The 26,946-nt window shown below is 43.8% G+C and overlaps 1 protein-coding gene and 1 pseudogene across 2 annotated transcripts; both read right to left on the bottom strand.

Moving 5' to 3' along the window:
* Positions 1–1,265: 1,265 nt before the first annotated feature.
* Positions 1,266–5,876, bottom strand: LOC117835714 (tau-cadinol synthase-like; annotated as a pseudogene).
* A 3,358-nt stretch (positions 5,877–9,234) lies between these two features.
* On the bottom strand, positions 9,235–13,522 carry LOC117835090 (tau-cadinol synthase). 2 transcript variants are annotated; one of them, XM_034714452.2, is made up of 7 exons: positions 13,362–13,522; positions 12,632–12,890; positions 12,179–12,551; positions 11,656–11,874; positions 11,361–11,496; positions 10,512–10,760; positions 9,235–9,806 (listed from the first exon to the last, which is right to left on the bottom strand). In XM_034714452.2, the coding sequence occupies exons 1-7, from the start codon at positions 13,464–13,466 to the stop codon at positions 9,516–9,518; spliced, it is 1,632 nt and encodes a 543-aa protein (XP_034570343.1). In that variant the 5' UTR covers positions 13,467–13,522; the 3' UTR covers positions 9,235–9,515. The 2 variants fall into 2 exon arrangements, with proteins under 2 accessions (XP_034570343.1, XP_034570344.1); XM_034714453.2 differs by lacking the exon at positions 11,656–11,874.
* Positions 13,523–26,946: the final 13,424 nt, after the last annotated feature.

Raw genomic sequence — 26,946 nt, 5'->3', positions numbered from 1 at the left:
GACGGCGGCGAATGGCCAGGAGGAGACGGGCGGTGGCGGACGGCAATCTCGCCGGAATTCACTCGAAAACGAGCGTCCGGCCACCGTTCACGATGAGATCTGGCCCTAGACGATGGCAGGGTGCACGGCGAGCTGATCTAGGGTGTCCTTGCGGTGGTTTAGGTGGCGATGGCGGCACACAGCTCGCAGAGGTGGCTCGGCGTGGCGGCGGAAACTCCAGCGAGCCCATGCACGCGGAAGAAGGCAAGAATGCGAACGACGACCATACCAATGGCTTCCTTACCCCGACGTGAAGCTCCTGGTGGTGTTCTTGTCAATGGAAAGGCGACGACGGAGAAGATCGACAGCGGCGGGTGTGCGCTTGTGCTTGAGCTTGAGCGCGGCGGCACTGGGGCTCAAGGTGAGGGCGCAAGGATTGGTGAGGGGCTTTGAGGTGTGGCGGCAGCTTTTATAGCCCGGGGGCGTGGCCTTGGTGTGCGGGCCCAAGGTCGGAGGCGGGCGCGGGACGCGACCGAGCCGAACTCGAGGTCGAGTCCTGGTCGGGCTCGGGCGCGGGCGAGAGCGAGAGGAGGGGGTCATCAGGAGGTGGCGGAGGCCAGCGCGAGAGTGGGCCGGCGTGGAAGCGGGCTACTGCTGGGCTGCTACGCTGCTACTGCGGGCTGGGTTGAAAATAGAAAGCGGGCCGAAAAGTGAAAGAGAAAAGAGAAAGAAAAGGAAAAGTTTTCCTATTGTTTGGAAAGGGATTCCAACATGAATTCAAATACAAATTTGAATTCAAACAAACAAAAATCAATGCAGCACCATGAATGTAACAATGAACTCCTATGATTCATTAACTTATTTTAGAAAAGATTTAAATGCCTAAGAAATTAAATAAAATCTTAGAAAAATCCTTAAATCCTTAAACAAAAGCAATTAAAGTCTAGCAAATTCTAACAAATTTTACTAAGTTGCAAAAGTTGAAAATTAGGGTGTTGCAGTATAAATGTTGAGCCATTTTTCCATACATCACATTATATTCCATCTATTTTCACTTGTTGAGGAAAATTACAACCACATTGACATACAAACATGACAACAACATTATCATATTTACCATGCTCAATATCCTATATCTATACCACACATGACACAACACTGACGACATGGCAAGCAATACTTAGAAGAACAATACTTTATACGAAAATAGTGCACACATGCCAAGCTAACACATTATCTGATGACGCGTGCCTCACTCTCACTCTCCTAAATATTCATAATTGTTTCTACCATTTTCTTTTTTTACCTTTCAATTCATAATCAAGAATCGCTGGTATTATATTAGAGGGGAATATGCTTGACGAATTGGCTCTCCAGGGTCTCTTTAAGTTCCCAATGGTCCACTCAAATGCCTCCTTGATTCCAACATCTCCCATGCCCACAAGCAGCCCCACACACATCAATTGACCACCTGCTGATATGGTCATTGAAGCTTGGTATGTAATTGTGATGAGACCATTCCGCTTCTTGGAGATAACTTTTGGATATAAGGTGGAATTGGATGTGCATAAAAAAGACATAGTGTTAGTATTTAAAGAAGAAGAATCATAAAAGGTGTGAACACTTAAATCTCGATGAACAAAAGGTCAATTTCAGGGGGAGCATATTGCCTGTGATCATGGTCACTGTTGCATGTGAGGACACAAAAGATGATGTTTGTTCAGCAAGCAAGTCACTGAAGGTTGTGGCCTTGGACAGCCTCGCTAAGAACGGATGGAGAAACAATAATAAACTCCACTTTGATTATTCTCTTTTATGTGTGCTTGTTTCCCTTTTATTTATGATCGGTGTTTGTGCTGAGATTTATGTAAGAACATGACTATATGTGGTCATAGAGGCCGGAAACAATTACTTTTTTCTAAGAAAATGAGTTACATCTTTTACTTTTTTTTTCCTTTTTGGCAGATAAAAGGAGCTACATCTGTTTCCACCTCCTAAATAGCTCCATATTAGATGCTATAGCTTTTCAAATTTTGTAATGAATAATTGTGCATTTTTCTTTCAACACTTTTTATGATTTCTACATTAGGTACACAATGATATTTTCATCACCATTAAGATTTCAAAAAAAGGAAGACAAAGAGTGAGAGTCATTAGCTGAAAAGGGGATGAGTACACGTACCCCTTTCCTAGCATACGCAATGCGGTACTTTCTCATGTGGTTCCAACTCATCCTAAAATTCCTTGAAGTTTCTTATCACCTTGAGAAAGAATTTCTTCATGTATTTAGGTAAAAGAAAAATATCACTCTAGTCCCATCTCTGCATGTATAAATGCCAAGCATTTAGGCCGTTGATAATCATGCTGTCTAATTTTCTCATTATTTTTTGTTGTCAAATTGATTAGTTCACACCATCTCATTCTTATGGATGTTTTAATTTGTTCTTTGGGTGAAGGTTAAGCAAAAACTAAACTACCTTTCTCTAGCCTTGGTGAGCTCCCGACACTCCTCCAAAGTAGCATGATCATCAAAAGTTTCATCTAACAAAGATGTTAGCATGAATAACCTGACGAGGATCATCCATGCACGTGCATACTCTTGCTCGTTGTACGCACTATAAGCCCAAAAGTAACACTCAACAATTCGATAGCTCACATATTCTAGCTTAATGTCTTCAGATAGGTCCTTCCACCATCTGGTATAAATTAAGTAGGCATATTCATCAATCTTAGCCAAAAGACTGTGAAGGTATCATATTTATCAATCTAGAATGCTGAATATCAAAAAAAAAAAATAATAGCAAGTGCCCCTTTCGGGACACAACCAGTGCAACATTTAAACCCATGTGATATCTATGAATATTTTTGTTCACAATGAAATAGTGTGTGTGGATATTGTCATCCATGCACGTGCATACTCTTGCTCGTTGTACGCACTATAAGCCCAAAAGTAACACTCAACAATTCGATAGCTCACATATTCTAGCTTAATGTCTTCAGATAGGTCCTTCCACCATCTGGTATAAATTAAGTAGGCATATTCATCAATCTTAGCCAAAAGACTGTGAAGGTATCATATTTATCAATCTAGAATGCTGAATATCAAAAAAAAAAAATAATAGCAAGTGCCCCTTTCGGGATGGTGATATCTATGAATATTTTTGTTCACAATGAAATAGTTGTGTGGATATTGTCTTGTAAGTTCATTTCATGGTATCACTAATTTTACTAGCATCTATACACATATTAAATATGTAAGTATAGTAATGGTACCACAATTGGTCATGTTGAAGTTGTCACTTATACCATGTCTAATACACTTACTGAGAAATTGTCTTGAGTTCCTTTTGGTGAAGACGCTGCAGGAGGTTATAATCTAGCTTGGCAAGCTCCAGTATGGCTATGTTGTACCTTTACTCTACGCTGTACTCTGGGATGTAAGAGACTGCTTCTACCCTCTTTAAGGTCCTTGGTAATGGTATTTTTAAGGGCATGCTCAACTTGCTCTGCTAAAGGGGATTTGAGACTACTTTTCATCAATTCCAGATGGCGCCTTGCAAATAGAATGGCTTCTTGAAGTGCACCCTCGTCGTGTGTTAAAATGTTAGCTACATTGTATAAACTTAACAAGCCCTTCGGGTCATTAGTTATGTCATTAATAAAGCTCCCATCTTCATGCTTGAACTTGTTAAATTCACCTACACAGTAAACATAAGTTATATTCTTGTTGTAAGATGCATTTAAGTATTCATGTCAATCACATAGGCGTGCCATCGTACTTGCTGAAACCCAAAACCCATGCTGCCTAAGCAAGCGAAAACGAAGGGCAACCTCATGAAGGCTTGAGCTGTTGAATTCACCCCTGTGGATGCTGCTTAAGGTGGTGGCTATTTGTTCCTTGAAATGGTGATCTATCCCCAAATGTTGCAGCACATCTACGAGGTCCATTTTTTCCACGACATTCTTGCAAGCCTCAAATAGACCACTTACTTCCCCTTTCAATTGATTGACTCTGTCTAACATCTCATCTGAAATCTGCCATATGAAAGGAGACATGAGATCACTATCGGTTTTGGTACACATCATACAAATTAAGGTGTTAGTTGTGCATTTTTGTCTTGCTAACTCATGGTTACTTTATACTTACAATAAAATAGTTACAGGAATATTGGAATATTGCAAAGAAATAGGAAGACCACATATTATTGAGTTTTTTCCACAATAAAGAAACAAAATCCCGATACGTATTTTTCCAGCAAATATCTCTACAAATGGAACCAAAACTGACTAATGCATTTCCTGCATGGTCACAATAATGAATGAATAAGAAAAAAAAGTGTTGGATCCCTGCTTGGATGGCATTATATTACGTATAGTTCTCTTGAGTTATCTAACAGGGAAGTCTCGCATCCTTAGTGAAAATGGAATTAGGATTTTTTTAATTAAGGAAACAACATCCGGCCTCGATCATCCACGTGTGGATGTGTTGACGCAAAAATCGGGCGGTGACCTTCGCGTAGTAACACACGAAACCTGAGAGATCTGCTTCGCTCAAGTACAGGTTTTAACCCTCTCGATCTAAGGCGTGCCAGTCAATTTGACCTGCTAATTGACAAGGATAAAGAAGACGTTAAATTCGAGAGCGAATCGGCTGATGTTCCGATTAGCTCCAGGAGATCGTAACGGCCAGGTAGCCGATACAGAAAAAGACGATCGGCTAGGTCAGCCGATTTATGCGTAATCAATGCAAAGGAATTGTTGAAACGCAACCTAAACAATGCTACACGAACAACACTTGAAATAGATCTAATAGAACAGTTCTTGATTGAACATCAGGATAAGAAGCCGATCAGAACTTATTCCAAGCTGGATAGTGGTGATAAAAGCTAAAGCAACAAGATTTAAACAAATAAACTTGCAGATCTAGCAAATATCGATAACTTGATGAATAAATCTAGACGAAACAACAGCAATGCACCAGAAGTTAAAGCCTAGAAATTACTCAATAAACACGGAACTTACAATCCAGCCAGAGATCAAGATGATGCAGCCCTGCTAGCTTGGAAGAACTTGTGAAGAAAAAAAGAACTTTGGCGAAGTCGCCGACTTGAAAGTAAATTACGAATAAAGTAGATTTGTTTGTTTGTGTGTACATGTTTTTCAGACCTCACAGGGTCTCTATTTATATCCTAAACTCAAAACTCCTAGTCCTAGTCGATTATGATGCAATACAATATCTGGAACTAAAGAAACAAACTTTTCTAAATAAAACAATTCGTACAAGAGTCGGAAACGAATTTAGCCTCCCTCGACCAACTCTACATTCAATGTCTCGCAATATCTTCACCGATCAAGACTCTCTTGCCTTTTAACGGTCGAACCCCAATATCTTTGATCAGCTGGAATCCTCTTGCTCACATTGGCTGGGTCGTCCCCATCACCCTTCATCAGCTGACACCTCCCGTCCTCATCGGCTGGGTCTCCGTCATCTTTCATCGGCTGAACCTTTGTGACTCTATCGGCCGTTTTTACTAGCCGTTGTCCTTCTATCATGCATCAACATCTCTGCTTCCTTTTGACGCCAGTTTTGACACATGTCAAAAAACGGTATCAACACGATGTCTATAGCCAAACAATGGAATTAGGCTTAGCTACGGAAGAAAGCAACCTGTGTAAAACGATTGCTATGAAAACACTTGCCTGGAGCGGTTCACGGATGTAATTGATAAAGAAATCACCCCATAAACTAGGGTGGACCCCAGGTGCTGCCTTCCAAGATGTGGCCGCGCTTATAAGTGCCATTGCTAGCTTATGTGTATCTGTTGTGTGTCTGCAGCCGGCTAGCTTATGTGTATCTGTTGTGTTTCTGCAGCCGGTCAGTAGGATGAACCGTGATACCCAAGGGCCCAAGGTTTCATGTTTTTCAGGCAAATTTCGTGCATGACAGAGACCGAATTGGCGTGCTGTTCATTTGATATGAAGGCATTGTACGTCTTCATGTACCAGGGCCTCGCCCGGGCCTCGGGCACGTGGGAAAATTTAGGACTGCACGTGGCAGGGTGGTCTCTACACCAACATGAACATGAGTTACCATGCGTCGATGATGAGCAGCGAGGGGGGTCAACAAAATTTTGGATTATACTTCCTCCATCCTAAATTTCAGGTCGTTTTGACTTTTTTAATTTATAAATTTTATTATGCATTTAGATATACCCTATATCTAGATGCATAATAATATCTATACATCTAAAAAAGTTAAAGCGACATATAATTTAAGATAGAGGGAGTCCGTAACACGGATGCGTGGATGATGCACATGCGGTCAGGTGCCGGAGACACATTCAGCTGTTCAGCGGTGATGCCATCCAACAACAAACCGTCTATGTGCGCATCGTACTTGCCCAAATGAATCATTCTAATAAAATATAAAATATTGTGTTTTTTCCTACTTTGAAATGTAATGGTGATTTTGCTCTTATTTTTTTACTTTATAATTTTACCCTTAGGTATTCACAAGTCAATATAATTTTACCCTTGTCAATGCAAGGACAAAATCGCATTGACTTGTGAATAGCTGAGGGCAAAATCACAAAGTTTGAAAAAAACAGTAATTCAAAGTAGGGGCAAAATAAAAGAAACAAATATAAATAGATCTGCTGGAGTACTATTTTTTCCCAACTAGTTAGATTGGAGAATGTGTATCCTCTGGAGGTGCTTTTAAAGGTGAAAATCGTGAAGCAGCATATAATATAGTCCCAAACAGCCACTAAAACACAATCGGGCCGACTAAGCCTACACACATCCTTCCAACATCCATCCCCTAAGCCCAAGCTCAACACGGCCCACTAAGCTTGACGCCGTCCCGCCAGAGAAGCTGGGCGGCAGTCTCGCCATTCGTCGTCGATGCGCCCTGACTCGCCACGAAGGAAGAATGACTCCTGAAAAATTTGGGCAGCACCTCCTCCTAAGCCCGCGTTGCCATGAACAGGAGCTCGTCTCTATTCATAACTCGGGCTTAGGAGGAAGAAGCGAGTTTTATAATTGGACTAATTTTTACCGGTTGGCAGATGTTAACAACCGGTACAAATTAGTCCTCTAAGAGGTGATCGTTAGACACGGTAGTATCAGGACCCCACCCATCCGGTATTTTTATGCTGGACCGATGTGCAATTCTCCCGTAGTGATAGTCAGGTAGGGTGGCTATACAACCGCGACAAACTGCGTAGCACACCCAAGGTTCATGTTTTGGAGACAAATATCGTGCAATAACACATCAAATTGGCGTCCTGTTCGTTTGATATGAAGGCACTGTCTTCATGCTTCAGATTCAAGGCCTTGTCGATATCTCTATCAGACACCAGGGCCAGGACGCACACCATTATCATTTCCTGCCCGAGCCCCGGGCAGGTGGGCCAGTTTAGGACTGCACGTGACAGGCAATGCGTCGATGAATAAACAAGCCTGTATATGTTCAGAACTTGATATAAACTTTTCTCTTCATTATAGCTGTAAATATAAGCATGCCTAGAATAGTTTTGGACTGTAGTTGATAAAGAAGTCACCCCATACAGATGTCTATGCATGTATATGTTCAGAACTTGATATACGTGTTACGTTCATTTGCTTCATCGATGCAACACTAGACGTTGCCACGCACTAGTTCGCTCGTATTGGTAGCAATAGCAATTAGCAACTGATCGAGATGAGCCGTAGCAAACTGTTTGCAATCTGATCATTGACTGCAGGCCCTCGTCAGCTGCAACCGCACAAATTGGCCCGCCGGGACCCGCCGGCTGCACGGCACCAGCAGCAGCATCTCCAATCATCCCGCATTGTCGCGTATGGGGCCGGGGGCACACTGCCCGTGCAAGCCATTGATGGAGGAAAGAAGAGAAGAGGAAAGGAGGAGGAACTGAATCACACGGTAAACTCACAAAAAAAAAAGAAAAACCCTGAATCTCAATAAGGCCATGGCTGTGGAGTGTGTGGACAGCGGCCAGCCACCGACACTCAGGACTCAACATCCTTTGTGATTGAAGAAGATACAGCCATTGAATCCCATGTTACTGTAACGGTACGTTTGCCCATTCAGTCACGAACTAGCAGGTTGTGAATGAAGAAGATAACAGTCTGATGATGTGGTGTCGCCCGTTACGTGGTTAATGTGACAGCAATGTAGTTCTTCGATTGGAGAAAAATGCGTCTACATTGCTGTCTACTTGAAAATTTTAATTTTAAAAAAAGTGGTTAAATCACTTATATGTAACAATGGACTTTTGCATTGCTAGAACATCCATCAATCAAGCGTCCCTACAATTCAGTTTTCCTCAAACATTCTGGAATTGCATTTCCGGGCGTGCCTATGAATATTGGGTGATCATCATGTCTAGTTTGCCAAGCGGTCAGAAGTCAAACTAAGCCAAGGTGAGGCACATCAGAAGCGCATCCAAACAGTATATACCAGAGAGAGAGAAACCAAGGACTCAAAGCTATTTTTTCATATACTTAAAATAAAACTGAAAGAAACACAAACAGGCTGGAACATAGCATTCTACATAACAGCCATAAATATACATAACCATGCATGTAGTAGTTCTGGGCTGTAGTTGAAGAAAAAATCACCCCATACTGTAGGATGAAAATCAGGTGCCCTCTCAGGAACATTATTAGCATTACAAGATACCATGTGTCTATGTGTATCCACTACTTGAGCTCAGGATGCAGTACGCTTGGAAAAAGGGCAACAATGCATGGCCTTAATAGAGGGCCTGGACTGCTGGCTTCTGCATTAGTGCAAGTAACTACACTAGTCTGAAAAGCGCAATCTTATCATTCTAGCCTACGGATACTATTCCATCTATAAGACGTAGTCATACTTGGCATGGCCTTCCATGCTAAAATTGGACTTTTAATATCTCCCATATTATAATGTTTGTACCGACAAAATTATAGCCATATGAAAATACTTTTAAAAACAAATCCAATAATATTATTTTTCATTATACAAGATTAAGTTAGTAATGTGAAGGAGGATGCTGATGAAGGAGAGCAATGAATATGTAGGATCTCAAGTGGATGATGAAGTGTAGTAATAGCCATCTTTTGATGTGTTTTCTTTAGTGGTGCGTGGTGATCTAGGGATGCTGCTGCTGTGGTAGCACATTACTTTGATTTGCAATGGGCACCAGTAGAATGTGAACCTTCTAAATACAAAATGTCGAGCCATTTTTCCTATATACATCACATTAGCCGATATGCTATAACAATAAATATTCCATCTATGTTTACTTATTGAGAAAATTTCAACCACATTCGCATACAAACATGACAACATTATAATCATATTCATCATGCTCAATATCTTATACCTATCCCACACAACACTGACAATATTGGATTTCCGCAAGCAATACTCAGAAGAACAATACTTTTTTATGAAAATAGTGCATAGGTGCCAAGCTGACAGATTATCTGATGGTGCATGCCTCACTCCTAAATGTTCATAATTGTTGATGCCATCATCCACTGGTATTATATTAGAGGGGAACATGCTTGACGAATTGGCTCTTCAAGGTCTCTTTAAGTTCCTTGCTGTTTGTATAACGATCTCTCTGGTCGAGGAAAAATAGCATCATGCTCATTGCTAAGTTTGTGACTCGTTGTAGAACCGGAAGTAGAGCATGATGTTCAAATATTGCATGATTTAGTGTTTTCCATGCATCATCAACAAAGGAACCAAACTTGGCCAGGGCAACCTCGGCACTGACATTGTGCTCCTTGATGTAGCACTCCACAGATGTGGCTACATCCATTTTGTTCCTTCCTCTCTGTGCATAAGATGTAGCTAATTAGTTGAAAATGCTAGTAATTCTACTTGTGAATATCAAACCAGTTGAAGTCATTGTACAACGCTTGCATAGCACTTTCACTTTAAAGAAACCAGACATTGGTTAAATAAAAGATTCTTTACACATAAACATCATTTAAACATGGCTAGACTTTGTCCCAAAATAAATCATGAAATAAACGAAACATATTTCACTTGAAGTAATCCTCGGAATCTATGTGATAGCTTGTACATGATCACATATTCTACCAAGGTTGGCATGATGGCCATTTGGGATAATGAACTTTCTAGAATCAACCTTTACAAGTGACCAATGGATGCAAGTAGAAAATCTTGCAATTGAGGATGAGTTATTTTTATGATGAACTCTATTGTAGTAGCGGTCTCAGCTCACTCCACATTTGGGGTGCAGGCTCCCTCGAGGAAGACACTACCTCTATGAGGAAAAGATGTGGATCACCAATAATCAAGCCCTCCCCCTTAAATATTTTATCATGGAGAAGCTCTTCATAATGTCTCATTAAATGTTTTTTCTAGTTTTGAAAGAGAGAAGTGACTTAACTATTTGTTACATGTTGTATAAGATGCCTATATTGGGTATCTCACCCTAATGTCAAGTTGCTTTATACCCTGTAGATTAAGAGCATTCCTTCTAGCACCCTTAAAACAACTTTCAGTAAACTACCTTAAAATCCGCCATGTCATCCATGAAGCGGAACACCTCTGCACATGCTCTTATGGCATCATTGTTACCAATGGTCCACTCAAATGCCTCCTTGGTTGCAACATCTCCCATGCCAACAAGCAGCCCCACGCACAACAATTGAGCACCTGCTGATATGGTGGATACATTCACATGATCATTGAAGCTTGGTATGTAATTGTGATGAGACCATTCCGCTTCTTGGAGATAACTTTTGGATATAAGCTGGAACTGGATGTGCATAAAAAGGACATAGTGTTAGTATTTAAAGAAGAAGAATCATAGAAGGTGTGAAAACTTGAATCTCGATGAACAAAAGGTCATTTTCAGGGGGAGCATATTGGTTGTGATCATGGTCATTGTTGCAGTGGGAGGACACAAAAGATGTTGTTTGTTCAGCAAGCAAGGCACTGGAGGTTGTGGCCTTGGACAACTTCGCTAAGAATGGATGGAGAAACAATAATAGCCTCCACTTTGATTATTCTCTTTTATGTGTGCTTTTTGTTATTTACGATCGGTGTTTTTGCTGAGATTTATGTAAGAATATGGCTGCATGTGGTCATAGAGGCTGGAAACAATTACTCTTTTTCCTAAGAAAACGAGTTACATCTTTTGCTTTATTTTTCCTTTTTGGCAGATAAAAGGAGCTGCATCTGTTTCCACCTCCTAAATAGCTCCATATTTTGCAATGAATAATTGTGCATTTTCTTTTAACACTTTTTATGATTTCTACATTAGGTACACAATGATATTTTCATCACCATTAAGATTTAAAAAAAAGGAAGACAAAGAGTAAGAGTCATTAGCTGAAAAAGGGATGAGTACACATACCCCTTTCCTAGCATAAGCAATGCGGTACTTCTCATGTGCTTCCAACTCATCCTCAAATTCCTTGAAGTTTCTTATCACCTTGAGAAATAATTTCTTAATGTATTCAGGTAAAAGAGAAATATCACTTTCGTCCCATCTGCATGTATAAATAATGCCAAGCATTAAGGACATTGATGATCATGTTGTCTATTTTTCTCATTATTTTTCATTGTCAAATTGATTAGTTCACACCATCTCATTCTTATGGACGTTTTAATTTGCTCTTTGGGTGAAGGTTAAGCAAAAACTAAACTACCTTTCTATAGCCTTGGTGAGCTCCCGACACTCCTCCAAAGTAGCATGATCATCATATGTGTCATCTAACAAAGATGTTAGCACGAATAACCTGGCGAGGATCATCCGTGCACGTGCATACTCTTGCTCGTAGTACACACTATAAGCCCAAAAGTAACACTCAACGATTCGATCCCTCACATATTCTAGTTTAATGTCTTCAGAAAGATCCTTCCACCACCTAGTATAAATTAAGTAGGCATATTAATCAATCTGAGCCAAAAGACTGTGAAGGTATCATATTTATCAATCTAGAATGCTGAATATCAAAAAAAAAATAATAGCAAGTGCCCATTTTGGGACACAATCAGTGCAACATTTAAACCCATGTGATATCTATGAATATTTTTGTTCACAACAAAATAGTGTGTGTATCACTAATTTTACTAGAATCTATACACATATTAAATATGTAAGTATAGTAATGGTACCACAATTGGTCATGTTGAAGTTGTCACTGCTTATACCATGTCTAATATACTTACTGAGAAATTGTCTTGAGTTCCTTTTGGTGAAGACGCTGCAGGAGGTTAAAATCTAGCTTGGCAAGCTCCAGTATGGCTGGGTTGTACCTTTGCTCTACACTGTACTCTGGGATATAAGAGACTGCTTCTACCCTCTTTAAGGTCCTTGGTAATGGTATTTTAAGGGCACGCTCCACTTGCTCTGCTAAAGGGGATTTGAGACTACTTTTCATCAATTCCAGATGGCGCCTTGCAAATAGAAGGGCTTCTTCAAGTGCACCCTCGTCGTGCGTTAAAAGGTTAGCTGCGTTGTATAAACTTAACAAGCCCTTCGGATCGTTAGTTATGTCATTAATAAAGCTCCCATCTTCATGCTTGAACTTGTTAAATTCACCTACATAGTAAACATAAGTTATTTCTTGTTGTCAGAAGCATTTAAGTATTCATGTCAATCACATAGGCGTGCCATCATACCTGCTGAAACCCAAAACCCATGCTGCCTAAGCAAACGAAAACGAAGGGCAACCTCATGAAGGCTTGAGCTGTTGAATTCACCCCTGTGGATACTGCTTAAGGTGGTGGCTATTTGTTCCTTGAAATGGTGATCTATCCCCAAATGTTGCAGCACATCTACGAGGTCCATTTTTTCCACGACATTCTTGCAAGCCTCAAATAGACCACTTACTTCCCCTTTCAATTGATTGACTCTGTCTAACATCTCTTCATCTGAAATCTGCCATATGAAAGGAGACATGAGATCACTTATCGGTTTTGGTACACATCATACAAATTAAGGTGTTAGTTGTGCATTTTTGTCTTGCTAACTCATGGTTACTTTGTACTTACAATAAAATAGTTACAGGAATATTGGAATATTGCAAAGAAATAGGAAGACCACATACTATTGAGTTTTTTCCACAATAAAGAAACAAAATCCCGATACATATTTTTCCAGCAAATAGCTCTACAAATGGAACCAAAACTGACTAATGCATTTCCTGCATGGTCACAATAATGAATGAATAAGAAAAAAAAAGTATTGGTGGATCCCTGCTTGGATGGCATTATATTACGTATATATAGTTCTCTTGAGTTATCTAACAGGAAGTCTCGCAAGTGTAATCATACCCTTAATGACTATGGAATTAAGCTTAGCTACGGAAGAAAGCAACTTGTGTAAAACGGTTGCTATGAAAACACATGCCTGCAGCGGTTCAGGGATGTAATTGATAAAGAAATCACCCCATACACTGGGGTGAACCTCAGGTGCTGCCTTCCAACAAGATGTGGCCGCGCTTATAAGTGCCATTGCTATAGCTTTGTGTGTATCTGTTGTGTGCCTGCTGTGTCTGCAGCCGGTCAGTAGGATGGTATCCATTTATAGGCAGCCGTAATGAACGTAACCGTGATACCCAAGGGCATCAGATGGCTCTGGCACGAATCACTACGGGAAACCTTAAATTTGCCGAATGTTTTTTCTTTGCCGAGTGTTTTTTTGCGGACACTCGGCAAACAAGCTCTTTGCCGAGTGCCGAGCTAAAAACACTCGGCAAAAAGAAAACACTTGACGAATCAAGGATTTGCCGAGTGTCAAATAAAAAACACTCGGCAAAGAAGGAGTTGCCGAGTGTTTTTTATTTGGACACACGGCAAACAAGGGGTTGCCGAGTGCCCCAAATCAGCAGCACTCGGCAAACATTTTTTTTAACCAGCGCGGCGCATCACGCGGCACCCCTCCCGACCCCTCACGCCCAGCGCCCCTCCCTCCCGACCCCTCACCTCCCTCCCGCTGCTCCCTCCCAGCGGCGCCGCTCCGTCTTGGCCAGCACCGCCGCCTACCTCCTTCCCCGCCCCCCGGATCTGCTTCCCCGCGGCGCCCCTCCACCGGATCTCCTTCCCCACCCCTCCCCTCTGTCACCGACGGCGCCACCCCCCGGATCTGCTTCCGCGCCCCTCCCCTCCGTCATCGGTGGCGCCCCTCCCCGGATCCAGCGGACTCCGTCTCGGCCGTCCAGGGAGCCCACCGAGGGACGCCGCAGAACTGTCCGGGAGCAGCGGCGGCCTCCTACACCACCACCAGGGCTCCATCGGCAGCGCGGTCGAGGTTCCGACGGCGCCTGGCTAGAGCAAAGCAGCGGTGTGTGGTGTGGCTGGCGGGGGCGTGTGGTGGTGGCTGGCGCGGGGGCGTGGTGGCGGCGAGCTGGTGCTGGCAGCAGCGAGATTCATGGCGTGGCGGTGGGAGGCAGTGGCGGCGGTGTGGATGGTGGCGACAGTGCTGGTGGTGCGGCCGACGGTGTCGGCGTGCCATTTTTTTTATTTTTTTTTGAAAAAATGGTTTGTTGAGTGTTTTCTGGGCACTCGGCGAAGCTTTTGCCGAGTGCCCGACAAAAAACACTTGGCAAAGTTACTTTGCCAGCGGAAATTTTACTGTGTGCCAGATGCCGAGTGTAACACTTGGTGAACTTGTTGCCGAGAGTATTTTGGGTTTCGCCGAGTGCCCCTGGCACTCGGCATACCACCTGTGTCCCGTAGTGAATGGGTTTCCCTGGACAAGGCGTTGGTCGAAACTGAAACACCATATGATGATCAGGATAGACAACTCTTCGCTGCATGTACGACAATCCATCTAGGAAATGGTGAGCTATCCCGCTTCTGGCATGATGCGTGGATACAGGTAAGACAACCAAAAGACATCGCCCCTGGACTTTACGCCAAGACAAAGAAGAAAAAGAGGATGGTGGCCGATGTGCTACGCAACAACAACTGGATTAGAGACCTCAACCTCTGCTCGAGCTTCACCCCAGCACACCTAAACGAGTTTGCCACGTTATGGAATCTAATATGACCATATGAGTTACAGCCTCAAACGAGTTTGCCACATTATGGAATCTAATATGACCATATGAGTTACAGCCTCTATAGGAAGACAACATTATTTGGGAACTCGAGCAAAGCGGGTGGTACACAGCAACATCAGCCTATAAAGCATAGTTCATCGGGTGCACCAAGGCACCCAAGATAGCAAGCGTCTGGCATATGTGGGTCCCACCAAAATGCAAATTCTTCGTGTGGCTAATTTTGCAGAATAGGGTTTGGTCGTCAGACAGGCTGGCAAGATGAGGATGGGACCACACCTCGACACACCTCGTCTTGCCCTCTATGCAGATGTACGATGGAGATGGCGCACCATCTACTAGTGGTAGCCCTGCTAGTGGGGCGGGGTGAAACGGGTACTTCGGGGTGGGTCCACGCGTGGGGTTCCTTAGATGGGTGGGAATGGGTACCAGAGGTTTAGCGGGTTGGGGCTACTGAAATGCTGGTCGGGGGTGGGTTGGCCTCCCACGACGGGTCTGCCTAGGCACCCAGGCACCCAGCGCCCCCTACATGCAAGTCTGCTTGAGTCCGGAGTCCTGCGCTCCCACAAGAAAGGCGACGCCGCCGACGCCAGCACCCTCTGCCGCTACCCCCGCCCTCGCCGCTCTCCTCCAACAACGGCGGCAAATCCAGGTATTCCTCTTCCACCTCCCATCTTCCATCCCCTCCACATTACCCCTCCCCTTCTTCTCCTCATCAACTCATCCCCTTTTCCTTCTAGCTAGATCTGCAGGGGAGGTGCCGAGGAGACAAATCTGTTGGCCTTCAGCCCTTCTTCTTGCTTGATCTACAAGGGAGGCGCCGGATCTAAGCCCCTCACGCCGTCCTCCTCCCTTGCCGCCGCCCCTCCCTCTACTCGCACCGTCCTCGATCTAGGTACATCTGTTTTCATACTCAGCTGTCAGAAAGACAAAGACCTTCATCAGTTACTTGGCTGCCTCTTTGTATTTGGTTTGATACTCACAACAATTCGAGGAAAACAAGGTAGCAACATTTTCAGGTTTTTGTGGCCTTCAGTCACATACATAGAGCCCATATGTTTGTTAGTACATGCTTTATAGACTCAGGAAACATTTGTGTAATTGTGTTAAGGTAAACATGCATTCTGTTCAGAGATGTGTTGACCAGTGCGCAGCTCTTCATCACGTATATAAAAGATGCAGTAGCTATTTTTGTCCATCCATGCTGTGTTACACACATACAGTGTGCTAGGTCGCTGGGTGACGGGCTGGACCTGAGTAAAGAATGAGCATATAAACTGTACGTTGAAATGTTTAAATGGCACAACATTCTAGGATGTGCATGTTTGGATTGCGAAGACTGAGGATGGGACACACCATGGCACCTTCATAGCTCATACAATGTCCTTCCATCAGAACTGTAGTTTTTGTAGGGAAACACGGTCCAGGATCTTTAACCATGCAAGTTTACTAGGATCATGCTGTCAATTGACGGGATTTTGCTGCTGATTATCATTTATACCTTTCTGAAACAGATGTCTTCTCATCAGTTAGAGGCCTCTGGTACTAGTGATAGCACCAACAATAGTTCCTCGCAAACACCAAATAGAAGGGCACCACTTTGGAAGTATTATGAGCCGGATTTGGTCGAGATAGATGGTGTCCTAAAAGCAATTTGCAAGTACTGTGGTACAAAGTTGACTGTGAACAGGAAATCAGGTAAAAAAAGCCTTCGAACCCACATTGTAGAGCATTGCCCCATAGTCCCTAGTGATGATACGAACAAATTTGTCACTACAATGAAGAAAAAGCCTGTAGATGGTTCATTCACCTTTAATTAGTAGAGAAGTCGTGACTTGATGATTGCATGGTGTGTTAGAGTTGATGTAGCATTCAATAAGTTTGATGATGAAGGATTTGAGCCTTGGATGAAGTCATTGCAACCAGCATTTAGATGCATAGGGAGACAAATGATTCGTAATGAATGTGTTGCTAAGTTTGGGAGAGCAAAGATAGAATTACAAAGTAAACTTCAGATTCTTAACTCCCGCATATGCTTCACATCTGATCTTTGGATATCAAACCAAAAGTTGGGATATATTTGTGTGACAGCTCACTATATTGGCCCTGATTTTGTTTTGAAGAAAAATATAATTGCATTTAAGGATGTGAAGTATCCACATACGGGTGTAGCTATTGAGGAAGCCATTACAACTGTTCTGAGAGATTATGGTATCAAAGAGAAGATGTTTATGATCACACTCAACAATGCAACAAATAACAAGGCAGCTTGTGATCTTTTGCAAGAAAGCGGGAAGTCTGACATGTTATTTGATGGTGAGCATCTTCTTGTTAGATGTTGTACTCATATACTCAACATTCTTGTCCAAGATGGTATGAACATTGTTAATGTTGTGATAGAGTTGATAAGAGACCTGATTAGGCACATTAACTCATCACCATCGCGTATCCAGGATTTCAATGAGATAGCTCAAAGGGAATGCCTTGCTGTAAAGGCTGGTTTAGTCCTTGACGTTCCCAACCATTGGAACTCAACCCATGCCATGATTATGGAGGCAGTAAAGTACAAGATTGTCTTGAAGCGATATGCCCAAGCAAATCAGCAACCATTTCCAACTAAAGATGAGTTTAGCAAAGTTGAGTACATTGGTGAGTTTCTTGGAGCTTTTGAAGAAACTACCATGGCGTTCTCAGCTGATAGATATGCTACTTCCCACATGTTCTTGGATAATGTGCTTTGTATGCATCAAATTCTAAATAGTCCAGAATAGTACAAGGATCAGGTTATCGCAGATTTGGCAAAAGCAATGCAAAGGAAATTTGATAAGTATTGGAATGGAAATTACAATATGGTCCTTGTTATTTGCAGCATACTTGATCCAAAAACAAAAGTTGACTTCTTAGACTTCTTTTATGAGAAGGTGTGCAGGAACTTTATTGATATTGACTTTAGCAAAAATCTGGCTAAAGAGTGGCTTCGCAAGTATTTCAGGAAGTATGAAGAGGTTATTAGATAAAGTGATACAAATGTAGTATCACAAACTGGTGTGGTGAGAAGCATGGTGAACCGTTCTCCAGTGCTAGTTCTTGGAAAAAGAAAACTAGAACAAGAATTTGCTGAATATAGGCACCAGAGGAGAGGGACTTGTCGGGCATGCACCCTAGGCCCACGAGTAGGCCTTGAACGGCCCACTAAGGGACGTACTCGGACATGATCGAGACAAGGGGATAGGCTTATCCCACTCGGACTAGTTAGTTATGTATATGGAAACTACTCGGGGCATAACGAGTAGAACACTGTAATTGTACTCAACTAGGACTCGAACTTGTAACCCTACCCTCCCGTGTATATAAGGGCGGGCAGGGACCCCCCTCAAACAGAACAACTCCAAGTGCATCTAAGATCAATACAAACACACATGACGTAGGGTATTACGCGATCTAGCGGCCCGAACCTGTCTAAATCGTGCTCCTTGCGTCACCATTGACTCCTTGATTCTCGACGGCCCTTACCGCATAAAAGATCACCTAGGGTACCCCCTAGGCGGCTTGCTGGTCTAAAACACCGATAGCTGGCGCGCCATGTAGGGGCGCTCGTCGAGTTTCTTAGCGAGAGCTCAATGGCAATAGTCGTCATCAAGCCTGTCTTCACCATCGAAGTAGGCGCAACCTTCATTTTTGGATCCTGGCTCTGCATCGCCGACGGCGCTGGATCGTTTCGGCGCCAGATCATCAACGTCCAGGAGAAGAAATCAGAAGATTTGGTCAAAAAAAGTCAAAATTTCAAAGTCAACAACCTCGAGTTCGACTACGCGTCGGACTCGACCCCGGTTCGGAGTAGTCGATCCCAGTCACTTCTCAAATCGACTTCGACTCCAAAACGGTTTCCACATGGACTCCGCAATGCAGCCGAAGCCTACCAAAGTTTCCTCACTCAACTTCAACTCGAACACGGGAAAGACGAAGACAATGACTCCGACTCGGATTATCTTCCAGAGATACCATTGACAGGACCAGCCCAAGGACTGGTAATAACTTCAACATCACAAGGCAGATTCGTACACTGGCCAGGAATGAGACCATCTCTCCTTACCCGTGACTACGAGTCACACCTTGTCGCTCACATAGACAACCTCCCATATCAGGAAGGCGTCCCACTCACTTCAAGCCGTGAGGAAAGTTCCACAGAAATTGCAACATCAAGCTCCGGAAGCTACTACCCAGACAGAGAAGTCTTTGTTATTACTCAAAATAACAACCTAAGTACTAGCCAGAATAGAACCCCCAGGTGATTAGCACAACTCGACAACGTCTCAGAAGACGAGTCTACAACTAACGCCCCACCAGACAAAACCTCCGATCAAAGGAACCAAAGACGGACGCGCAATGCTACTCGGGCTGAGCGACGACAGACGCTGGCTACAAACATTCCCATCACAAACCTTGAAAGAGCATTTGATGCAGTACAGGCTCAAGAACACAATACTCCACTCGCAGCAATTGCTTCTATCAACCTCATATCAACGCTCATACCTCGAGACAGAGACAACGAAGTCACAGCTCAACTCGCGCAGCGCGGAAATGGACTAATCGCACAACTTGCAGAACAAGCTTACAAGCTACTCGACAAAGAATTACCAATTCCATCCGTTCCCCGCATTGCAGCTCACCAAGAAGGCAGTAGAGGTGCTGCAGCTAACAACAACCTCAACGAAGTACAAAGGAACGACAACGAAGTTGTAAACCAACCTAGGCAGCACCACCAAGGTTCGAGTAAACACAATGCTCCAGTACGACAAAAAGACGTTGGAGAAGTCAGCTGCACCAACTCCGTAAAAAGTCCTCACCCTACTCGGAAAAATTTCGAAGTATCAAATTTCAGTGATCTACGAGAAATAATCAATAGTCGGTGTGAGTGAGAAGTCCACAACTACAACCACTTTCCTACTTTCACAAATTGGGTAACGAGGACAAGACTACCTGAGAAGTTCAAACTAACAGGAATCACCAAATATGATGGCAAGCAAGACCCAATTCAATGGCTGCGATGCTACTCGCTGGCAGTCCAAGCAGCTGGGGGTAATAACAACACCAAAGTCATCCACGTTCCCATATGCATGGAACCCGCACCGCTGACATGGCTTGAGTCACTCAAACCTAGATCAATCGACTCTTGGGCAGATTTGACAAAGGCTTTCACAAACAATTATGCCAGCTCCATGGCCAAATTGGGCACCAAGATCGACCTGAGTCAAATAAAGCAAAAAGAAGGTGAAACATTACGCGACTACTTGCGATGATTCTTCAAAAAGAAGGCAACTATAGTTGACATTTCAGAAACAGACGTCATCGAGTGCTTCCAGAATGGACTCTATGATCGACGAACATACCAAGACTTCAGTAGACGATGACCAGCTAATGTCAAAGTTTTTTAAAGTCATGGTACAACAATGGGCAGATGAAAAAGACAAAGAGCAAGAACAGTTCGGCTCTCATCGCAACCGTGGCCGCGACAACAACAACGACGACCATGATAGAACTCGACACAACGATACTCGAAATAACTTTTCGAGTAATCACAATTGCAAAAGGAAACCCGACAACACCGTTGCTGCCATGACTAACTCCGGGAAAAAGGGATCCCGCAAAAACGATGAAGGGCCAACCTTCACCGAACTACTCAAAAAGCAGTGCCCATGGCACCCGACTAGCAAACACTCGACAATAGACTGCTACAACATGTGCCGAGTTATGCAAGACTTACCCCCCCTTGAAGAGTACAACAAGAAAAAAGATAAGGGCAAGAACAAAGTCCACAACGATGAAGAAGAAGAAGGCGACTTCCAAACCACCACCAAAACAGTTAACGTCATCTTTGGCGGAATCCCAGGCACCGCATCCAAGCGAGCCAGCAAACTCGTTCTCAGGGAAATCATGGCCATCGAGCCAACAGACCCAACACCGCTAAAATGGTCAGAAGTACCCATATCCTTCAGCAGAAGGTACCAATGGACAAAATTCTCAGAGCCAGGCCGATTCCCTCTAATACTCGACCCCGTTGTGGCAGGGTCAAAACTCACAAAGGTACTCATCGACGGTGGAAGTGGACTCAACGTCATTTTTGCTAAAACATTAAGGAAGATGTGCCTCAACGTCATGGAAATGCTCACTCCAACGGATTCACCCTTCTATGGCATCGTACCAGGAAACGCAGCTATACCACTAGAACAAGTCGTCCTTCCAGTTACCTTTGGAACTAAGGAACACTACTGCACCGAGTACATCAGATTTGAAGTCGCCCTTCGAGACATCCTACCACGCCATACTCGGAAGGCCAGCACTAGCCAAGTTCATGGCCATACCACATTACGTTTACTTGGTACTCAAAATGCCAGGGCCCAAGGGAGAACTAATGCTACGAGGAGATTTACGGCGATCCTACGAATGCAACACCGAAGCCATGCCGCAACCTCTCAAGCACTTAGTCCCATGCAACAAGTTTTCACAGCTTCAAAGAAACTTCACCCAACCGAACTCGAGATCCCAGAAAACAAGTTGGGGTCTACAAAGGTGCAACCCGCAAGCCAGAAAGACTTCAAACCAGTCGATCTCCAGACGGGTGACTCTTCCAAGATAGCCCTGATCGGAACAGGGCTAGATCCTAAATAGGAAATCGCGCTCATCAGCTTCCTTCAGGCTAACCACGATATCTTTGCTTGGAAACCAGCGGACATGCCTGGTGTGCCCAAGGAGCTGATTGAGCACTCTCTAAATGTTGATCCCAAAGCTACTCCAAAATGGCAGCGACTCCGCAGGTTCGCCCAAGACAGACGAGACGCAATTAAAAAAGAACTAGCCAAGCTACTCGCGGCAGGGTTTATCAAAGAAGTCTTTCACCCTGACTGGCTAGCCAACCCCATACTCTTTCGCAAGAAAAACAACGAATGGAGGATGTGCGTCGAGTATACAGACCTCAACAAACACTGTCCAAAAGCTCCTTTTGGACTACCCAGGATCGACCAAGTAGTCGACTCTACTGCTGGGTGCGATTTGCTTTGCTTCCTCGACTATTACTCAGGCTATCATCAGATAAGCCTCAAAGAAGAAGATCAAGCTAAAAACAGCCTTCACCACACCATTTGGGGCTTTCTGCTACAAGACAATCTCATTTGGACTAAAAAATGCAGGGGCAACCTATCAACGAGCTATACAGATGTGCTTCGAAAAGCAATTACATCGTAATGTTGAAGCTTACGTGGATGACGCAGTCTTCAAAACACAGAACCAGGAGGAACTCATCGCCGACTTGGAGGAAACCTTCTCAAGTTTACGAGCTTTCCGATGGAAACTCAATCCTACCAAGTGCGTTTTCGGAGTACTTTCCGGCAAACTACTCAGGTTCATCATTAGCCATCGCGACATTGAGGCCAACCCGGAAAAAATATCTGCCATCACAAACATGCACGCACCAGCTAGCATCAAGGATGTGCAGAAGCCCACAGGCTGCATGGCAACCCTCAATCGGTTTATCTCGAGACTTGGAGAACGAGGACTACCCTTCTTCAAGCTTCTCAAATGATAGGACAAGTTCAAATGGACAGAAGAGGCAGACAAGGCATTAACGCAACTAAATGACTTTCTGTCAAAGCCGTCAATCCTCACTGCTCCATCTCCAAACGAGGACTTACTCCTATACATAGCAGCTACTACCCACATTGTCAGCACGGCAATAGTAGTTGAATGGTCTGGATTGAAAAATCAGAACTTGATGCATATCTAGATGAACCACCAGTGAGAATAGATGAAAATTTTGAAATTCTAACTTGGTGGAAGACAAACTCCAACAAGTACCCTATGCTGTCAGTGATGGCACGCGATTTCTTAGCAATTCCACTCAGCACCGTTTCTTTTGAATTAGCATTAAGCTTGAGTGGTTGGATTCTTAGTGACAATCGAAGCTCAATGACGCCAGAAACTCTTGAAGCTTTGGCCTGTTTTCAAAGATTGGATGTACAAGTATCCCACCAATGAAGGTAATTTTTACTAACTAAGGTTTCTGAGTTGAGCTGCATCCAGATTATTTTTTTCTTTTGAACGTATGTTACTAACACAGTCGTATCTTTGCATCCGCACCCACTTGACATAATGATCGTTATTTGTGTACAGCCCAGAAGGGAGTTAGGGAATAATGATCCTGATTCGAAGAAGCAGTCATGTGTGCTAACTCTTCATATAGTTAGCAGTCTGCTATTGTTAGCAGTATGGTCTTAAAGCTTAATGGGTTTTTTTTAAACTTTTGGGTTATTCTTAGTTAGCAGTCTGCTATTGTTTCTGTTTCACAAATAATCCAACATGAAACTATCATACAATACATTGTGTTCCATAATGAATCTTTTCCTTCCATTTTTTTTAGATTGCTGATTGAAGAATTTTTGCCTCTATCTCTGCAAATTTCATTGGGAGTCCCCAAGGACCGAGGAAGACCAGAACGCTAGGGACTGGAGAACGCCTCTTGACTGGTTTCAAGTCCTTCATTTCCTTGGCGTTGATCGGCCTATTTGTCGTGCTCTTCCAACTCTTATGTGGCTTGGTCAGGGACAATAGTAAGATGGAAAGCAGCAACAGAGACTAGGACGACACGGGCGCTCAAATGTTGTGCCGGTGAATGTACATCCTTAATGGCCGGAAAACATGTAGTGTCGTGCTCATAAATAATTGAATATATTGGTCGCTGCAGCTGCCCAGTGGCTCCTCTGTTTGTGCATGATGGTGGGGCACTGGGACGTTTATAACCAGTAGCTCAGGCAGCTGCAACCCATTTCACCCGCGTACGGTGGGGTGGGGCGGGGTGGGTAGACAAGTTAAATATAGAGTTAAATATATGGGGCGGGGTGGGTCAGCAGAACTGCCAAATTAATTGTGGGTCGGGGTGGGTGTGGGGCGGGTAAACCTTCCATTAACAGGGCTAACTACTGGAGTGCAGATTCACCAGATGCATACGGACACATGTGGTCTCCTAGACTGTCGGGTATGCACCCCAGGCCCACGAGTAGACCTTGGACGGCCCACTAAGGGACGTACTCGGATATGACCAGAACAAGGGATAGACGTATCCCACTCGGACTAGTGAAGTGCGTGTATGGAAAACTACTCGAGCCATACCGAGTAAAACTCTGTAATAGTACTCGACTAGGACTCAGACTTGTAACTCTGCCCTCCCGTGTATATAAGGGCGGGCAGGGACCCCCCTCAAACAAGAACAACTCCAGTTCATCCAAGATCAATACAAACCAACACACAGGACATAGGGTATTACGCGATCTAGTGGCCCGAACCTGTCTAAATCGTGTTCCTTGCGTCACCATTGATTCCTTGATTCTCGACGATCCTTACCGCACAAAAGACCACCTAGGGTACCCCCAGGCAGGTTGCCGGTCTAAAACACCGACAGCTGGCATGCCAGGTAGGGGCACTCGTCGAGTTTCTCAGCGCGAACTCAATGGCAACGGTCATCATCAAGCCCGTCTACTTCATCGAAGCGGGCACCACCTTCGTTTTCGGATCCTGGCTCTGCATCGCCGATGGCTCGGGTTCGTTCCGGCGCCAGATCATCAACGCTCAGGAGAAGAAAGCAAAAGATCTAGTCAGGAAAGATCTCGCAGGAGAAGCTTGCCCCGGATGAATGGCCTCAGAGTACGACATGTTTGGAATGGTGGTCTAACATCACATCGACGTCAAGAATTTCACGAAAGGCGACACGTAGTATAGCGCTACATTTGGGAGGTATGGAAGGAAAGGAACTCGAGAATCTTCCGGCACCAGGAATCATCAGTAACGTCCATTTTGGCAAAAATCAAGGTTCAGGAAGCGTGTGGGTTGCAGCCGGGGCAAAAAGCCTTGCGGGCCTCCTAGCGCGAGATTGAACACATAATTTATGCAATCTTTTTTCTTGATTTTACCGGTTAGTTTGCTGTAAAGTATCAATGAAATAGGCACCATCTTGTACCTGTTCGTTAAAAAAAATATTTTCCATGCAAATTTCGTGCATCACAGAGATCGAACTGGCATCCTGTCGTTTGATATAAAGGCATTGTCTTCATGTTTCAGATTTAAGGACTCGTCGATATCTCTATTGGACACCGGGGCCAGGACGTACACCATTACCTCGTTTCCTGCCCGCCGGGCCCCGGGCAGGTGGGCAAATTTAATTAAGACTGCGCATGACAGGGCACCAACATTACGTCGATGATGAGGAGCGAGGACCTAGGGGGTCCACCAAATTTTGGATCATACGTTTACATGGATGGATGATGCGCGTGCGGCCAGGAGCCCAGGAACGCTCAGCGGTGATGCGGCGAGAGTTGCTTGTTAGACATTGATGCCATCCCAAATCCAACAAACCTGTTATGTAACATGCTATCCAAACAAACCAAAACTCCTTTCAAACTAAGGATCTTTAATTAATTGCACAAAATGAGCCGTTCTTATAAAATACTGTATAGTGAAACGTATAGGGCAAGTACAAAACATTTTTGATGTAACGATACAGCATCATTTCTATGAAGACCATTGTAGCATTGTGCCAGGATATAGTAGTTCTTTTGGCTTAACGTCACAAATTTGCATCCCACCAATGCGTGGTCATGGCTAAATGAGGTTGACCAGAGATTTAGAAAAAAGAGCTTTGTTACAATGCTTTGCTTTGTTACAATGCTTTTAAAAGGCCATGGCTGTGGAGTGTGTGGACAGCGGCCAGCCACCGACACTCAGGACTCAACATCCTTTGTGATTGAAGAAGATACAGCCATTGAATCCCATGTTACTGTAACGGTACGTTTGCCCATTCAGTCACGAACTAGCAGGTTGTGAATGAAGAAGATAACAGTCTGATGATGTGGTGTCGCCCGTTACGTGGTTAATGTGACAGCAATGTAGTTCTTCGATTGGAGAAAAATGCGTCTACATTGCTGTCTACTTGAAAATTTTAATTTTAAAAAAAGTGGTTAAATCACTTATATGTAACAATGGACTTTTGCATTGCTAGAACATCCATCAATCAAGCGTCCCTACAATTCAGTTTTCCTCAAACATTCTGGAATTGCATTTCCGGGCGTGCCTATGAATATTGGGTGATCATCATGTCTAGTTTGCCAAGCGGTCAGAAGTCAAACTAAGCCAAGGTGAGGCACATCAGAAGCGCATCCAAACAGTATATACCAGAGAGAGAGAAACCAAGGACTCAAAGCTATTTTTTCATATACTTAAAATAAAACTGAAAGAAACACAAACAGGCTGGAACATAGCATTCTACATAACAGCCATAAATATACATAACCATGCATGTAGTAGTTCTGGGCTGTAGTTGAAGAAAAAATCACCCCATACTGTAGGATGAAAATCAGGTGCCCTCTCAGGAACATTATTAGCATTACAAGATACCATGTGTCTATGTGTATCCACTACTTGACCTCAGGATGCAGTACGCTTGGAAAAAGGGCAACAATGCATGGCCTTAATAGCGGGCCTGGACTGCTGGCTTCTGCATTAGTGCAAGTAACTACACTAGTCTGAAAAGCGCAATCTTATCATTCTAGCCTACGGATACTATTCCATCTATAAGATGTGGTCATACTTGGCATGGCCTTCCATGCTAAAATTGGACTTTTAATATCTCCTGTTGGGGATCGCCCAAAAGCATGGCCACCCTCGAGGTCGGTCGAAACAAGCAACAACACGGGTCCTTGCGAAGCTCACAGCTTCAGGAATAACTTCCCGGTTTCGGGTGTCATGTGAGGCTTGGAGCCGAAGGCAGGGTGAATCAACATTTTTCCTAACCTGATGATCTTGCTTTAGCGTCAGTGTGCAGGGAGGAAGACAAGCGCGACCGAGGTTGAGCGAGCTTAGGGCGAATGGTTGAGGACAACGTGACGCCCG

The sequence above is a fragment of the Setaria viridis genome, chromosome 9 (assembly GCF_005286985.2).
Source record: "Setaria viridis chromosome 9, Setaria_viridis_v4.0, whole genome shotgun sequence".
Taxonomy (NCBI): Eukaryota; Viridiplantae; Streptophyta; class Magnoliopsida; order Poales; family Poaceae; genus Setaria; species Setaria viridis.
This window is presented reverse-complemented; position numbering and strand designations above follow the sequence as displayed.

Bases quoted from the DNA above. Each gene is read 5' to 3' on its own strand.
- LOC117835090 (XM_034714452.2), bottom strand. From the start codon at position 13,466: ATGGCACTTATAAGCGCGGCCACATCTTGTTGGAAGGCAGCACCTGAG. The intron at 12,552-12,631 runs GTATGATGGCAC...TTTACTATGTAG, and splicing joins TGGGTTTTGGGTTTCAGCAG to GTGAATTTAACAAGTTCAAG. The intron at 11,875-12,178 runs GTAAGTATATTA...AATTTATACTAG, and splicing joins GAACTCAAGACAATTTCTCA to GTGGTGGAAGGATCTTTCTG.